Here is a 16,691-nt window from a genome sequence, read left to right on the forward strand (position 1 = left end):
AACTACACGTGAATGTTTTATTCCACTTATATAGATTACATGTAAAGTAATATGATTTTCAATCCAATACAAATAAGTAGCTGTGGCGACATCACCAGTAAACTATGCAAATGAGTACCACTGAAGGTTGGAACCTTCCTTTGGTAATGTGTTCCGAACCGTCGAAGGTCAAAATATACCCTTCGTTGCAGCCCTATTTTGTCATGATAACTTACTGTATCAAACTACATAAATACAGCTTGTGTTCTGATTTTTTTTTTTTTTTTTTTTTTTTTTCACAAAAGAGAAATGAATTAGGTACTTGCTGGATTTAGCTGTTTAAGATGCCGAGCTGTGTTAGGCAGTCGGCTTGCACAGAGACACTGCGGTGCCGCTGGAAAACAGCCAGAAAGCCGGATAGACGGCTTCTGGAAAGCGGCATGAGAAGGTGTGAATGAGTCTGAGATGGTCTGAGATGCTGTAGAAGGTGAGGGAGCCCCCGTCGCAATCCAGGAGCACCCCGACTCTGCTGGAGCTGGGGTTCTCCAGGGCTGTCTCACGCTGGTCGTGCCAAGCGGACAGCTTCACGTTGAACCACTCGATGCACCACGACTCCTTGTTCCTCCCCAGCTTGCTGGTCGCCCCCTTGCGCTCGATGCTGCCAGATGCCACGCCAATGGCGCAGAAGTTGCTGCTGGTCATCTTCACCTCCCAGTAGTGACGCCCCCTGGAGAATCCTTTGGAGCACAGAACCTGGGAGCAGACTGTGAATCTCGCTGGGCTGTCCGGGTATGACATCATCTCATCCGAGACTGACGCTTTGGTGAAATTGTCTGAGATGACGATTCTTCTGTGTGCGGTTTTGGCATCCAGTGTAAGGTCAAAAGCATCTAAAAACCGTAACAAAGAGTCGATACCAGGGTTGGGATCAATTACTTTTTTTTTTTTCGAATTCAAATTCCTTTTTAAAATTCCCAATTCCCATTCCTTTTCAATTAATTCCAACACATCATTGCAATTGACAGTGTTTTAGTAAAATTAGCTTCTCACAGTGGCAACAAGTAACTTAAATTGAAGTCACTGTTAGTCAATTAAAATGGCTTCATGTGAAAACAGTTGAATATATTGCAAAAATGGTTGTGTCTGTAAAGTAGCAATTGAAGGACTTGGGAATTGATTTAAAAAACCCTGATCAGTGTTGAATAAAATGTGCAACTGTGCCAACTCTCTATTGGTCTGAGTGTGAGTCAGTATGGATTTCCGACACACCCCTTAAACTTTGTCAGTAAGCTCACCACTTTCCTTCCCCAACACACACCCTGCGTCTCTCTTTGTCACCCAACTCCTCGTCACACCATTTCACTCACTCCCTTTAGAGTGAGCACTGCATTTATGATCACTTTAATGCACTATTTATACTGTGTAATTGATATTGTGCATTACCACTGCCACCACCTTCATGCTGTTCGAGCACCTGGTATTTAACTGAAAGATTAGTTGATAACACAATACGTCTGTGTGTAAATGAAAGACATACTGCATCCCAAGGCAATCCTATATACCAGGGGTGGGCAATTCCGGTCCTGGAGGGCCGGTGTCCTTCCTAGTGTTTTGTTCCAACTGAAGGGAAACTCCAGGACTGGACCCCATCACTTCCCAACCCTATACCTTATTACTGTGTCCTCCCTATTCTTTCTTAATATAATTCTCTGTACAAGTCCATTGTGGACCTACGAGGTATCATTAGTTCAAACTCACATTGCAGAAGATCGTTTCTGTTTTTCACTTCTGTAGGATTGAATGGTTTGTCAACCTTTGACACAAAATCTGTAAATAAAAAAATATTTTAAAAGGAATTTGTTGTTCTAGGGTGGCTGAAAACAGAAGTTTGCATATCGTCCTGATTTTAGAGATGAATGAATTTAGAAATTTAGAAGTTGTACGCTTGCAATCAGCAAGAGGTTGCGTTGTCTCTCTAGAGCAGGGGTGTCCGATCATGGTCCTGGAGGGCCATTCCACTCCTGGTTTAACAAATAAATAGATAATGAACTACTTCAGGGCCTGGATGCAGGTTTAATTGACTCAATTAAACACCTCAGAACAGGGTTGGAACAAAGACCAGGTGTGGAGGGGACAACTTTGGATACCCCTGCTCTAGAGCGAGTTCTCAATCAAGCCATCTTCTATTGACACACTGGTTATTTACTAAGCACATTTTTAAGCGCTCATGCATTACTTTGAGATGTGTGTCCATAGTAAAATGCTCCCTGCTGTTTTATTCGCTCAACCCACCCAATCATCAGCTGCTACAATTGCACTGAACTAAAGGTAAATTAAGTTAATGAAATTAGATCAGATACAGATTGGTAAAAATAGCAAAGTGCTGACACTACCTCCCAGGAGACTATTTCCACTAAACAGTGGGACAGGTACAGAAACAGGCAGTGGTTTTGGATATTCTGAATGGGAAGAAAATAAATAAAGCTTGGAGTTGGCTGTACCACTGTTTGTATTTTTAATAAGATTTATCTGTAGTCTTGATCTTAAAGCTTCACTGTCTAAAGCAGTTGTGGACCGAGGGGACATCGTTAGTTCAAACTCACTTTGTTGAAGATCGTGTCTGTTTTTTACTTCTGTAGGATCGATCGGTTTGATGATCTTTGACATATAATCTGGAAATTAAAACAATTTAAAAAGGAGTTTAGTTAAGAGCGTGGAATGCGTTTTCCTACCATTGCTTGGTTTCAATTCTGTTTTTATCACAGACTCCTGGTCCTGTTAAGAGTAGGTTTGTTCTAGACAAGGTGTGGCTGACACACAAGCTTGCATATCATCCTGATTAGAGATGAATGACTTAGAGATTGAATAAGAAAGTTATACGCTTTCTATCAGCAAGAGGTCGCGTTGTCTCTCTAGAGCAGGGGTGTCCGATCATGGACCTGGAGGGCCAGTCCACTCCAGGGTTAACAAATAAATAGATAATGAACTACTTCAGGGCCTGGATGCAGGTTTAATTGACTCAATCAAACACCTCAGAACAGGGTTGGAACAAAGACCAGGTGTGGAAGGGACAACTTTGGATACCCCTGCTCTAGAGCGAGTTCTCAATCAAGCCATCTTCTATTGACACATTGGTTATTTACTAAGCAAATTTAGTTTTGTTTAAAAATTGTTTTATGTTTTCAAATGTTCATGCATTACTTTGAGATGTGTGTCCATAGTAAAATGCTCCCAGAAGGCTATTTCCACTAAACAGTGGAACCGGTACAGAAACAACAGGCAACAATTGTGGATTTTCTGAGGGGGAGGGGAAAAAAAATTGTTTTGAGCAAACCTGTACCATTGTTTGTATTTTAAATAAGAATTATCTGTAGTCTTGATCTAGCAGTTTCACTGTCTAAAGCTGATTTAAATTTTTTGAAACGGGCTTGTACAAACTCTCCTGTATTCAAAAGTGCGACAGTAATCCATACTTACTGGTATTTTTAGGCAGATCCCTGAGCTTTGGTGGTTTGGGAGATTTGCCTGGAAGAGAAACAGTAAAAGTTCAATCAGCTAGAAGGTACTGTTATACCTACTGCATCGTGTCATACTTCCCCAACACAAGTCTTAGTCTAAATTTAAAGGTGCTTTTCAAAAACAGGAGTGAAAACTAAAGAAATATGTACAAAATGCAAGCAATTTAAAACTACACGGTTGCTTCAAGTTAGCGTTGTGCTTGCTTCTAAACTTGCAGGACTGTTGGCACTGAAAACCCAGAGCGTTTAAGACGTGACTCACCGCTCTTGTTGATCCTCTCCCTTGGCTTATTTGTGGGGTTGTTGTCCTCAGCTACATCAGAAGTCTTATCTGCGCCTAAACAGGAAGAAAAGTAGAACTGAAGGTCCTCCCTCCGAAACGTGTACCGTTCTGAGCTGTTTGTGTTCATCTGTCTGACTGTCACAATGCACTGTGAACACGCAACTGGCTCATCGTCTCCACACTTATCACAGACTCTTACACCGTTCAGGTTTCCTTTGGGGTGTAACTGCTGATTTTTATACAAACTGTAATTTAAGTCTGATAGCAAGTCAGACCAGTTCAGAACAAAGGCACTTGTCTTTGGTAAAGTGTTCCTATGATGAAGTAGCCTGTCGCATGGTTTTTGTTAATCTTACCTACGATGTAATTATCTCTGTCGATATGTTGTAACCAATATGGTGCATCTCGCAGTTTACTACTTTTTGATGCCTGCTCTACTGTTTGCCACGCTTGTACTACATTGCACTATAACCAGTACCGATAATAACAAAAGCAAAATATAGCTTTAATACCGCACGCCTCCTACTGTTTTACTTTGCACAGGAACAAAAGCTTCACAAACCAGGCCACTCACCTTTACAATAAAGGATGTGTGAAAAAAGATTTTGCAAATGGATCTGCGGGCATGCAGTATATAAAACATGACTTACTGCTGTCAGATTTTTCTTTTCCCTTTCTACTGCTTTGTCTGGTGCAGAAATTTATTTTAAGACATTAATTTTAAGATTTTAAAAATAACAATGAGACATTTGCCTTCCTTACAATTTCTAGGTGCTGCAGAACATAAGCATGTATGCCAGGTAAGAAGTCTACTACGAAAATAAACAAATTAGACCTCCTTTTAAGACTTTACACTTGCTTGTAGAAATGTTATTGAGACAAGTTTAATGATCAGGTCCTAAGATCACAGGAATTTTAGTAACACATTGAATTTATTTATGTGCTCCAAAGGCGAGATCTGGTGAAGTCACGTACACCCGTTTAATATATGTGTTATACAAACCTGCATTCAGCATTTGGACTCTCTCCTCCACTGGCAGGCTTAATACGTCTGTGAGGTATTTCTTGAGAGACATGGCACTTGAGTTGTACATTTTCAGTTGTTTTGAATTCATGTTGATTCCGGGAGCATAAGGAGTCAATGTTGCTGATTTTGGAAGATCTATTGTGCACTGAAAGAGTTCAAAGGAAAATATTTATTGCATGAATTCAAATGCAGTCATTTCTTCATAGATTTTTAAAAATAACTATACCATTGCTTAAGCTGCGGTTTAATAGGCGGTGAATGTATACATTTAGTGTAATTTTACCAGACTACTGTTTAAGGAAGAAAGTACAATTAGGTTTTATTGAATAACTACAGAATATTTTCTATCAGATATACATTCCACATTACAGCCCACATGCTGGTGCAGCGTTTACCTGCAGAACTGCGATTTGCTGCCCCTGAGCCAGCACGCTTTCAATCTGGTCTTTGCAGCTGCTCATCTCCTCAATGTTTTTTGTCATTCTCTGCATGAGGCTCTGGATCCGGGCTTGGGCACTCTCCTCTTCACGATCGAGCAGGTTCATTGCCTCCCTCTCATCCTTTTCGATGAGGTCTTTCATCACGCGGTACTCTGCCTCAAGCTCAGCCTTTCTGTTCACCGCTGAATCCTAGCGGGAAATAACACAATGAAATGGGTGTGGAAGCAAAGCGTACTCCAGGGGTTCTTGTATTTTCAGCCTTTTAATAATTAAAAATACACGAGTTATTACTGCTTGGTAGAACAAATAGAGTAAACGTGTTGATGTCTGTAGCTATTTGTTACTTTTTTGTGTAATTAAACTGCAATTACTGCAGCATAATTGTGACTGTAATTAAACAAAATATCCTTGTATTTACAGCAAATAATGCTACTGTAATGGCAATTACAATTGACCCCAGATTTTTTCATGTATAATCATTTTGCAAGTACATCGATGAAAGCTCTAGTTTTCCTTGCTTTGTATTAAACTTCATGTTGGTGCAGGCTGACATGTCGGTATACTCACTCTGAGAGACGACTGCTCTCCCTTCATCTCAAAAATGACATTCTTTGTTTTCTCAATCTGTCCTCTCAGCGTAGCCAGTTTTTCTTTTAAATTTTTCTGTGGAAAGAAACCCCTGTGCGTTATAATGCATTCCCTTTGTTTAGTAAGCATTAGAGAAGATATTTTCTGCATATTGTTCAAATATAAACTGTAGCAAACCAAGTGCTTGCAAGGTGAGGTTCATGAACTGTTCTTTCAAATATACCCGCATGTATTTACTGTATTTGCACTCTTTCACTTTGTTTGAAGTATATTTTGAAATGGTAAAAGAAACTTGAAGACACTGCCAAATCCTGTCAAAACGTTTGTCACCGAACTTTGTTTTTGAAGCACTTCTAAATTTACCAAATAAAGTTTAGTATACACAACATGCATCACTAATGTGTTATACTATATATATATATATATATATATATATATATATATATATATATTTTTATATATTATAAAAACTTTGACTTTTTTAAACTAAACATTCAAGTCAGCTGTGGTGTAGTTTCCTGTGTATAACTGTATCATGTTACATTTCCTATCTATATCTATTTTATAATGCATATTACAAGCTACAAAAAACGTACTTCCTTCTCGGCGATCTCGCAATCGAGTGAAGTAAACTTGCAGGTTAAGTGGGAGTGCAGGCAAGCTCCACAGATGCACTTGTTGTGGTCCTTGCAGAAGAACTCCAGCGTCTTGTGATGCTCTTTGCAGATGCGCTGCTGCAGGTCAGGCAGGGGTTCGGTCAACTGGTGGACGTGAAAGACGGGGTTGTCGAGGTGCGGTCTGAGGTGGGAGTCGCAGTAGGAGACCATGCACGTCAGACAAGTCTTGGAGGCTTTGGAGACCATGCAGGTGTCGCAGAATATTACAGTCGAATCCAAAGCCGCTCCCTTCGTTTCGTCCTGGCTCTTGCCTTTCAGTGACTTGCTGACGGTGTCCACCACAGTGCTCAGCACGGTGTTTTTGTGCAGGGTGGGTTTGGCGTAGAAATGGTTCCTGCACTGAGGGCAGCTGTAGCCTAGAGCCAAGTCGTCCTTCCAGGTCAGGTCTAGACAGCTCAGGCAGAAGTTGTGTCCACACGGTGTGGTCACCGGGTTGTTGAAAATGCTCAGGCAGATGGAACACGTCAGCTCTTCCTCCAGACTGCTCAAAGACGACGGTTCCCCGGCCATCTTGTCGCCGCTGTATTGAATAATAATGGCGAAGCAAAAGTGAAACTTCCAAAACGAAACTTAACACCAGTCGTGTTTATCTGATAGGCTCTGTAACCTTGAATAAGTGCGTTTTAATCACACGAGCACAACCCCTTTACCGCTTTTCTCATATTAGAATTATTGCTTAATATTACTGTTATTAGTAGTATTGTGATTTGCCTTTTTATTATATATATTTAAAATGTTAAGCGTCATCATTGGTTGTATGTGTCCAATAGCTCCATCTAGACTAGTTCACGGAACAGCACCCGAATAAGGCAGCCAGCTATCATAGTACAGTAATATTATTTGACTTTCTGAAACACAGTTTGAACATTCTGCATAGTGGCAGAACAAAGTTATCTGAATTTCTGGCCTATTCTGAACTCTTTGCATTAAACAGTACTTGGTTTAATCGCACAAGACTTTACTTTTTCTCTCTCGTAAAAACAACACCTACAGCTATCTCTCGAAGAACTTCCAGTGAGGAGGTTCATTCTTTCAGGTATTATTATTATTATTATTATTAACGTTGTTATTTGGATACTACAGCACAGGTATGAAATTCTGACTGCTGTGTGTTAAAATACCTTGCTGTTTTTACATACCCCGTTTTCAATGTGTGATTAATATTCTCCGTTTTCACCTGTGAACCTGACAGGCAGTTATTAAATTCTGCTCAGCACTCCTCACTTTATTCTAATGGGCGTGTTTACCGAAAGCGTAGTCCTGGTTATGCGCTATGACGTCACGCGCAGAGATTTACACCTTTTTAAAGCAGGGCTTCTCAAACTCGGTCCCGGGGACCCCCTGTGGCTGCTGGTTTTCATTCCAACCGAGCTCGCAATTACTTAACTAGACCCTTAATTGAACAGATAATTTGCTTAATTAGACCTTTTTACTTGTTTTCAGCTCTTGAACAGTTTGCATATTTCAAGTTAGCTGTAACATTTGATAAGTAACTTGAACTGCAACTGTTTAAGAGCTGAAAACAAGTAAAAAGGTCTAATTAAGCAAATGATCGGTTCAATTAAGGGTCTAGTTAAGTAATTGCGAGCTCGGTTGGAATGAAAACCAGCAGCCACAGGGGGTCCCCGGGACCGAGTTTGAGAAGCCCTGGTTTAAAAAGGTGTAAATTTCAACACTTTCAAGTTACAAAATAAATGCAGCCTAACTCGCTTAAACTTCTGGTTTTATTAATTTGTAGTTTTGTTGCGTTTGTTCCAGAAGGACAGATAATGCTTTAACTCGACACCATGATAATTCCTATGTCCCATGAAATAAAATAATTTATTAAGCTATACACAGTTTTTTATCTATAGGAGTTGCCCGCTAAAATGGCAAAGACTAAACACACCTGAACATTATCTGGAGGTACACAGAAACCACATTATCTCTCTCTCTCTCTCTCTCTCTCTCTCTCTATCTATATATATATATATATAGAGAGAGAGAGAGAGAGAGAGAGAGAGAGAGAGAGAGAATCTCGAAAGAAACAAATATACTGAATCAGACAAGACGTAAAAGGCAGAAAATAATGTACCACGTACGAAACTCATATCTACAAATGTAACAAACCATTTTTTAAAAATCTTTTCATTTTATTTCTTTTTTTTGTACACAAATGTTAAAAAGGTTTTACACAGATGATCACAGGAAAAAAAAAATCTTATCTGATTACATTTTGGTTTTGGATCCCTAATTTTGTTACTATTACAAATCAGAAAAGAGTTCACTAAAAACAAGCCCAAACATATAGCAGTAAACCAGTTTAAAACAGGCTCATTTCCACAGGTCCCGTTTGCTCACTTGTGCAGGTACTGTAAGGGTATATATTGTCAGTCGTCATTGTTTCTTTGCTTGACTCTGCCATTCCAGCTGGCTGTCTCGTTGGGGAGCTCACTCCAGTTTCATCACCATCCTCAGCATTTTCAGAGCCATGTCTCCCTGATCCGACGGTATCTGGAGATACACAAAGAAATCTCTTGAACCTTTTCATGCATTTGCGTCTTCACATATAAAGACTAGAAATTATAATTTTTTTTTAAATCGGTCCCCCTGCATTTGTTTAACTGCAATACAGTACGAATTACACTTTCGTTTGGCAGCTAAATATGTTTGTTTAAAATCTTGAAAGAATATCCGAACATGAAAAACCTGAGTTCATCCAAACCCTATGGTAAACTGTGTTTGCTAATGAACTGCATCATAATTAACTCATTCACATGTACACACACCAGCGATCGCCCATTAGGTCAGCTTCCATTTATTTATTTTGCAGTCTTTTGAAGTCTTGTTTAGAGCGGGCAGCAGTTACAGATAAAGAAGTAATTGAAGATGCTCGCCCAAACATCCAGGAGAGAGACGACCAAGGACAACAGGCAACTTGAACATGCTGGTGCCATGCTGTCAAAACGAGGCCCTGTTTATATTGCTGTCACACTTCCCAAAGTACTGTCACCAATTATATACGATGTACTCAACCTCACCCCCTAACTACAGAAAAAGACAACTTCTAGACATTTATTGTTTTAAATAAGAGGAAGTTAGTCACGAGGTAACATTGTGTCAGCAGACAGCACTGTGCTAGTTAAATTTCCTGAGGGAAGATGAACGGTCACTGTGTATGATCCCTTTTACTCTGTTACAGATCTGAGAAGAATGAAAGGTCTTCTTGATGAATGGTGCAGCCCCTTCCTGGTTTCATGACCTGAACTCTGCACACAGAGTCAGTCTCCCTTACCATGTGCCCCGCTTTGAGAATCCAGTAAAAGGCAAGGTTCTCGTGGCTCTTGTAGAATGCTGCAGTGTCACTCTGGTCAGCTGACACATACAGAGGCGTCCATTTCATCTTGCTGAACGATGCCAGCCCGGGCCATTTCAGCTTCTTTACCCACACCTCTTGGCCTGGCAGAGAAAATACAAACCAGACGACACGTAACACCCTGATGCAGGGATGGAAATAAAACTCCTACTGCATAGCAAATTCACCTCTATTCCAGTTTTCCTTATGTGCTTGATCAGCCCGTGTACAGGTAACAAGCTCAGGTGTGTCTTATTAAACCAGGGGTGTCCAATCACGGTCCTGGAGGGCCATTCCACTCCACGTTTAACAGGTCACATTAGAGAACTACTTTACAGTTTGGATGGAGGTTTATTAGGTTCAGCTAACCAATTTAAAACAGTGTTGGAACAAAGACCAGAACTGGAAGGGAAAACCCTGACCACTCCTGTGTTAAACTCATAGTAGAATTACCATCGCTGTTGATATTGTAATGCAAGCCCATACAAACTGTTTTTTAGAATAACCAAATGAAAAGCAGGGAGTCTCCGTACCCATGGTGTCCACAATCAGATCCAGCTGCCCGTTGTACACGGTCACGTTCACCTTGGCAGCGAGAAGCTGGTCCACGATGTCAATCACCGGCTTCATGAAGTCTCCAGCCATGGAGGAGAAAACCTCGGCAGACTGCCCTGAACGGCAAAGACAAAAACGGAAGACACAGCTCACACCAGGACCAAGCTAACCCAGTTTGCAATGCCACTTTAATAGGATGTAAAGCTTGTTGGTGAGATTTTATTTTCAGATCTGTGCTGTTAAACTGTAGAGTAGTTTTTTTTTTTTTTTTTGAGGAGATTCCCCTGAATTGTGCTTTCTATATCGCGGTAGTGCGCTGTATTGTATCTGCAGCAGAACCCTGCTCTGCCACCCCTCCAGTGCTTTGCCGGGGAAGGACAGTGAAACATGTGGAAGATTAATCTTGAGTTTCGAGGCAAGGCCAGCAGAATATCTGGAACATTATTAAAACACCCAGTCACACTGCTATGACATGATCCTGAGTCACGCAGGTCTATTATAGACCTGTTTCCATGGTAACCCTCCTGGTATAGGGCTGGCCTGGCATTTCATTCTCTGCCATTCAGGTCCATTATGACACATTCTCAGTCATAGGTCGAGCCCATTCTATCAAGAACAAGATGTACCCATACCACCACCTACTGGCTGACTGAAAAATAGTCTTCTCATACATACCACTGCTCCACTACGTTAGGCAGCTTCTTTGCAATTTCATGGCTAGTTAATAACATTACAACTATATAAGCAATTATTAACTCTACATTAAGGACTGCTGTCTTTTATACTCTTATTAACTATTATATTATTTAGTTGTACTTAATGGAATGGTTATAGTGAAATAATGTAAATATATATTTAAAAAAAAAATCCTTTTACCTCCCCATGTGACTGAGTCGGGAATAATCTTGAGTTTCTTCTTGATTTCCCCGTTCATCAGCTGGTCGAGTGTCTGTCTGTGCAGGGGCTTGACGTGGCGCTGGTACAGGGAGGCTGGGGATAGGAGGCCAGGCATTGCTTAAATCCATTCCGTCTAATAAAGGCTATTTTCAACACCACACAGCACTGAAACCAGGCTTCTTCATTAAAACATATACGGACACTGTGTGTCAGGCACAACTTTGAGCAAATAAATAAATAAGCTCGGATTCATTTATAAATCATTACACTAAATTTAGCAGGGATGTTACCAAGACTCCCAATTCTATAGCACTTTCACCCATTACAGGTTTTAGAACAAGCTTGGTTAGCCACAGTATTGCTAACAAGTACAAGTGTCTTGTTAAACCCTTACTAAAACCAGGAATGGATCAAACTGATATGCAATAGGAGACTTCTTTCCACCTCTGTGTAGAGAATGCGCCGTGGATGAAATCCAGTATTTCCAGAAAGCACATTTTTTAAATATTTAAAACATTTTTTTTGAAAGAACAGAACTCACCAAGGTAACCGTTTTGTGCTGCATAACTCTCCTTTCCCTCATCGGGGTCTTTTGTGAGTATGTTATAAAAATTCACCCCATTGGTGTTCTGGAATACAGAAATAAAGGGTGTGAAACATTCAGAGTCGATTACACTGTATACAAGACTATACCTCCATACCCTTTCAATTCTGCACTGCTGGGGTCAGACCTGACTGTGAAGAGAGTTCAGTGGTCACTTACTGCAGTCCACATCTTTGCAGGCAATATCAAAAGGAGAAGCATGCAGACTTTAGCCACTTTTACAGCCACGCAGCTCAGCCATGTCTACCATACCTGCTCCACAGCATTCTCCGCGAGAGACCACAGCTCTGTGGCCGTGTCGAATTCCTGTCGCTCCACCGCTTCCTGGACCCGCTTGGCAGCGTCGGTCACCTCGTCCAGGCCTCGGTCATCTAGCAGAGACTGGACCAACAGAGACATTAGAATCAATGATGCAAACGCACCACAGTGACAGTCCATGCATGGTTATGTAGACGCTGGGTCTGATTGTCAAAGCGTTTCACTCCAAATTATAAATTACTCAATTTTCCCCAAAAGGTTAAAACTACAAAATGAAAAATAACTGAACTTGTTGAAAGTGCCTTCAATCGATTGCATCTTTATGCGTTTTCCTCCTTTTTGAAAAGTTTGAATAATTTACTGTTTGTTCTTATGTATCGACTGTATTTTTTTTTTTTTTTTAAACATTCACTATGTTATTTGAAGTGAATAATCAACTCTCTTTACCAGCCAGCATGCGCATGGTCATTCCTTTACTGTACTAAAGTGTGCTGTAGTCGAATTCCCAGAAAACCATCACAAAGAGAAACTAGCTGTATTGGGCAAGAAGACTGACTGTACTTACAATGCTGTACAGGTAGGGGCCCCAGGTGAGTACAGAATCTACAAATGCAATGCAAATACAATCAGATGCATTGTTACAAGGGTTCTCATTCAGCTCTCATTACTGATGAATTACTTGATCAACAGCAACATCAGTTAAATTGCTTTAGCGCCCCACTAAAACAAACAGAATCAGATTTATAAAAACATGTTTCAGTTAGAAATCCTTTATTGCTTTCTTGTATGGTAGTTATATGCCGAGAAATCTACTGCTTGAAGTATATAAGATTAGAAACCTCAATCTTCTTGTTGGAACATTGGTATAATAAGATCATTGGTCTTCGATTCATGCCAGAACACGCATGCACTGGAACCTAATCTGCACTGTCAAAGAATCAAGGGGAAGAGAGAGACGCACCTAGCGGGGAAATCCAGGAGTCTCCAAGGGCAACACCTGCGAAATTACACTTTATCGACCCAGTTTGAACAGCCTGGGAAAAGAAAGAAAAAAAGGTGCAGGAATATTACTAATGAACAGCACCAGTATTCCTCTCTCCAGTGTCATGTGCACTGCAGTCCTAATGAGATTCCCAGACACACGGCTGCTTGATACAGTCCTGTTCATTTCATTGAGATTACGATTAACAGACTGTGCTAGTCAGGGGGAATTACAGACTGACACTACAGTGGAACTAATGACAGATTTCACTTGTTTGAAATGTGTTGGGAATCCAGCAGAAGCACAATCCACTGTTTTGTACAGTCTGGCACTACAGAGATCACGACACACGTACCTCACTGAGGCTCAGGGCAATCGCTGCTGACATCTTTCCTCCGTAGGACTCAGAGAAAATGTAAAATGGAACATTCTGTAAAGAGAAGCAAGCATCAAATTCAAAGTAATCAGGGTTTCATAGAGCTTTAGGAATTTAGCTTGTATCGCATATAGAATATCGTATAGGGTACTGTTCAGTACAAGCGGGCAGCTAATCCATGTGAAGTCAGAAAGACGACCCACAAGAGGCTCTGCCACACTTGGGCTTACTGGCTGCTCTGACTTCAGAGGGTGAAAACCAGATCTATCTTACACGGCACCCTACATAGTATTTTATAAAAATTTTAACGTGACATCATTTCCATCTGATACAAACCGTGATACAAGGATGGCTGTGTCAGATCACGATCAGGATCTGCTGTTTTTATTGTTTTTACACTTCTGCCCTTTAACTCGAACCTGGCTCTGTTCAGATCATAACCCCTTGTGGCTCTGCAGAACGGTCAGTGTTTCAATTCTTACTTGGAACTCGGGTTTGGATTGGAAGAACTGTTTGAGGAGGCCCATCATATCGGAAGCGACGGTGGCGAGGTCCTTGGCGAAGGCATTGCTGGTGCTGGCGTAGCTGTACCCCGTACCCACAGGGTTATCCACAAACAGCACGCTGGCACTTTGAACCTGCAAGTACAGCACAGAGACACTGTAGAGGAGTCGCTGTACACCTCCTATAATCGTGTGCTTACACACTCGGCAATGCAACAAAGGGTATGCACATTCGCCAAAAACCAAAATGTTATTTTTTACTTTTATTGATGAAAAACCTTTATTAGCCCCTATAATTCATTTTGTTACAGTTAAGATATCTCCAAGGAGGACTACAATTGGTTCTTTATGGTGTTTTTACTCTATTCCACTTCCAGTTATCTGGGAAAGTTCAATGTGTTCCCAGGCTGTGGTTAACCAGGCTGACAGTGTATTTTGTCTCCAGTCTGCAGAATACTGCCTCCCTCTAATCCACAGCTATTCAGGACACTGTGCAGCTGTCATCTGGGAAACATCACCGATGGAGCTGAATGCGTTTCACTGAGCTGGAACTGCACAGCTATCAATCAAAACCATGGACCGACCAAGGTTAAATCTTCTTAATAAAGTGAAACCGAACTCTTGTGCATTTTTATTAGTTAAGGTATATATCTAGTACTTTACCCAGGTTGTATTCCTTGGCTTGAGGTCTCTGTCTAGTGGACCGATTTCTTCAAAGTTTCCAAAGCCACAGCTAGAACCGCCTGGCCCTCCCTGACAACAAAAGAAAAAAGACTGATCAGTAGAGTTCAGGGATGGCAACTAGATTCCCATTGCATAGCAGTGTAATCCATGCCTGGTGTTACTGTTAGCTGAATAAGACACCCCTGAGCTTGTTACCTATACACTGTGGCTAATCAAGCTCATGGTAAAACCTGGAACGGGTGAAACTGCTATGCAATCCCATTTCACAGAGCCCAGTTAACAGTAGGCTTAAGGCACAACTATTACTAGCATTTGGGCAAGTGCCTCCTTCACAGTACACGGAGTCACTAGCTAATATGTTTGTCTGCTTGACCTGGTGATGCTGTTTTCATTAGAAGAGGTTTTGCTAAACCTAGTATCTACTGAATGCACATAAACACAGCGGAGATGTTCTGCACTAGTTATTTCTAACCAGCACATTCCTGATTCCTTCTCACCTGCAGCCACATGACCAGGGGCAGCTGTGTGAAGTTCTTGGTGGGGTTGTTTGCATAATAGAGCCACCAGAACATGTGAGCCCCATCGCGAACGTTCACATAACCCCAGCTCTCCTTAGACTCTGACACTGGTGCGGCTCCTGAGGAGAAAAGGGGAACATTCTGAGCTACAGCTTGAGAAAAACCCCGCCGCCCCGCGGGCGCCCGCCCGCCCGCCCGCCGAGACATTTAACCGAAATAACACCCACAGGGTTCTTTTACAGTCACCCACAGCCCAGGGGCCCACTCGGCAGAATTGCTCCAGGATTGCGATTGGTCACTCTGTTTTGGGGGGTTTATTTTTTGTCTATTGTTTCCAAATTGATCAACAGAGTAAAACGGGGCCAAACAAGTGGGGCCAGGGGCAGTGTCCCTCCCAGGATTGCGATTGGTCACTCTGTGTCGGGTCCCCGGGTTTGCCCGTCTTATGTTTCCAAATTGATAACCAGAGACAAACGGGGCCAAAAAACAGATAACAAAGGTTTAACTAGTTGTCTCATTTTGCCCCCGGTTTGTTGTCTCCCTCTCCCTCCCCTACCCCCTCCCCCCTCCCCCTCCCACCCTAAACCCCTTCGCTGCTGTTTTTGTCTTGCGCGCACTAGGGGGAGATACACGAAAACGAGAAGCGCGTGACCGTCCAACACCCATTTCCTCAATCTGTGCGTCTGCGGGTGTTGAAAACGCACTGGAATGCGCAATGCTGTAAAACGCACTTCAATGAAGTTTTCACTGTTTTTTGGTAACAGACCGCTCCGTAAGTCAAACACACACAGACATCACTTAGACAATGTCACTCGACTGCTAAAATAAAATATAACATTTTGTATCGGATTTCAATCACTGGTTTTGGTTTCGCTTTTATTTTGTAAACAGCCGCTATGCAGCTTCTCCGCGGTTAACAGAATCGTGTAACTCCTGCGTCTCTTACAGAAATGCAGAACAGTATTTCAACTGGTTACATAAACACGACTTAACAATTGCGTTAGAAGCTGGTCCCTCGGGTCTAAATGAATACCCCAAACAGCATTATGCACTGGCTTTATGTTGATACAGATTTAGCAAAAAGCAACTAAACGAATCAATAAACATTTAGGCAATGTCCAATCATTCGATCTACAGCAACCAAACTAGTAGACGCCAGGGTTGCGTTAACTTCAATATTTCGAAAGTCTGCAACAAGACTTTTGAGGAATAACTTATTATATAACTTATATATATATATATATATATATATATATATATATATATATATATATATATATATATATATATATATATATAATGTGTATTCTTTATTTTAACAAACCTGCACCAAGGGTAACGACAAGCAGCAAACCCGCAGCTAACGAAAAGCTCTCCATTCTTGCTGGAGACTGAGGCGAGGTTGGACCACATGACTCCCGATCAGCTGATCTCTCACACTCGGGTTTGCCCTGCAGAAGTTAACTCC

At 41.4% G+C, this 16,691-nt stretch overlaps 2 protein-coding genes across 6 annotated transcripts; both read right to left on the reverse strand.

The window, feature by feature from the left end:
* Window positions 1–283: 283 nt before the first annotated feature.
* Window positions 284–7,740, reverse strand: LOC121296035 (E3 ubiquitin/ISG15 ligase TRIM25-like). 5 transcript variants are annotated; one of them, XM_041221179.1, is made up of 12 exons: window positions 7,652–7,740; window positions 6,432–7,032; window positions 5,815–5,910; window positions 5,203–5,436; window positions 4,784–4,952; window positions 3,760–3,834; window positions 3,457–3,504; window positions 3,181–3,276; window positions 2,583–2,651; window positions 2,373–2,438; window positions 1,738–1,806; window positions 284–869 (listed from the first exon to the last, which is right to left on the reverse strand). In XM_041221179.1, exons 2-12 carry the CDS (start codon window positions 7,020–7,022, stop codon window positions 337–339), a joined length of 2,046 nt encoding a protein of 681 aa, XP_041077113.1. In that variant the 5' UTR covers window positions 7,023–7,032; window positions 7,652–7,740; the 3' UTR covers window positions 284–336. The 5 variants fall into 5 exon arrangements, with proteins under 5 accessions (XP_041077113.1, XP_041077114.1, XP_041077117.1 ...); XM_041221180.1 differs by having other exon boundaries at window positions 7,634–7,655; XM_041221183.1 differs by lacking the exon at window positions 3,181–3,276.
* Window positions 7,741–8,649: 909 nt separating this feature from the next.
* Window positions 8,650–16,651, reverse strand: scpep1 (serine carboxypeptidase 1). The gene is made up of 13 exons (XM_041221188.1): window positions 16,548–16,651; window positions 15,203–15,342; window positions 14,685–14,774; window positions 14,001–14,156; window positions 13,498–13,572; window positions 13,122–13,194; window positions 12,726–12,763; window positions 12,155–12,283; window positions 11,840–11,927; window positions 11,278–11,391; window positions 10,380–10,517; window positions 9,787–9,950; window positions 8,650–9,005 (listed from the first exon to the last, which is right to left on the reverse strand). The coding sequence occupies exons 1-13, from the start codon at window positions 16,600–16,602 to the stop codon at window positions 8,943–8,945; spliced, it is 1,323 nt and encodes a 440-aa protein (XP_041077122.1). The 5' UTR covers window positions 16,603–16,651; the 3' UTR covers window positions 8,650–8,942.
* Between the last annotated feature and the right edge of the window lie 40 nt (window positions 16,652–16,691).

Source organism: Polyodon spathula, chromosome 21 (genome assembly GCF_017654505.1).
Source record: "Polyodon spathula isolate WHYD16114869_AA chromosome 21, ASM1765450v1, whole genome shotgun sequence".
In the NCBI taxonomy this organism is placed as follows: Eukaryota; Metazoa; Chordata; class Actinopteri; order Acipenseriformes; family Polyodontidae; genus Polyodon; species Polyodon spathula.

Bases quoted from the DNA above. Each gene is read 5' to 3' on its own strand.
- LOC121296035 (XM_041221179.1), bottom strand. From the start codon at position 7,022: ATGGCCGGGGAACCGTCGTCTTTGAGCAGTCTGGAGGAAGAGCTGACG. The intron at 5,911-6,431 runs GTACGTTTTTTG...TTCTTTCCACAG, and splicing joins GCGAGATCGCCGAGAAGGAA to AAAAATTTAAAAGAAAAACT. The intron at 870-1,737 runs GTGAGTTTGAAC...TACGGTTTTTAG, and splicing joins CAGAAACGATCTTCTGCAAT to ATGCTTTTGACCTTACACTG.
- scpep1 (XM_041221188.1), bottom strand. From the start codon at position 16,602: ATGGAGAGCTTTTCGTTAGCTGCGGGTTTGCTGCTTGTCGTTACCCTT. The intron at 12,764-13,121 runs GTGCGTCTCTCT...TTGCATTTGTAG, and splicing joins CTCCTGGATTTCCCCGCTAG to ATTCTGTACTCACCTGGGGC. The intron at 9,951-10,379 runs GTACGGAGACTC...TTTCTCTGCCAG, and splicing joins TCTGATTGTGGACACCATGG to GCCAAGAGGTGTGGGTAAAG.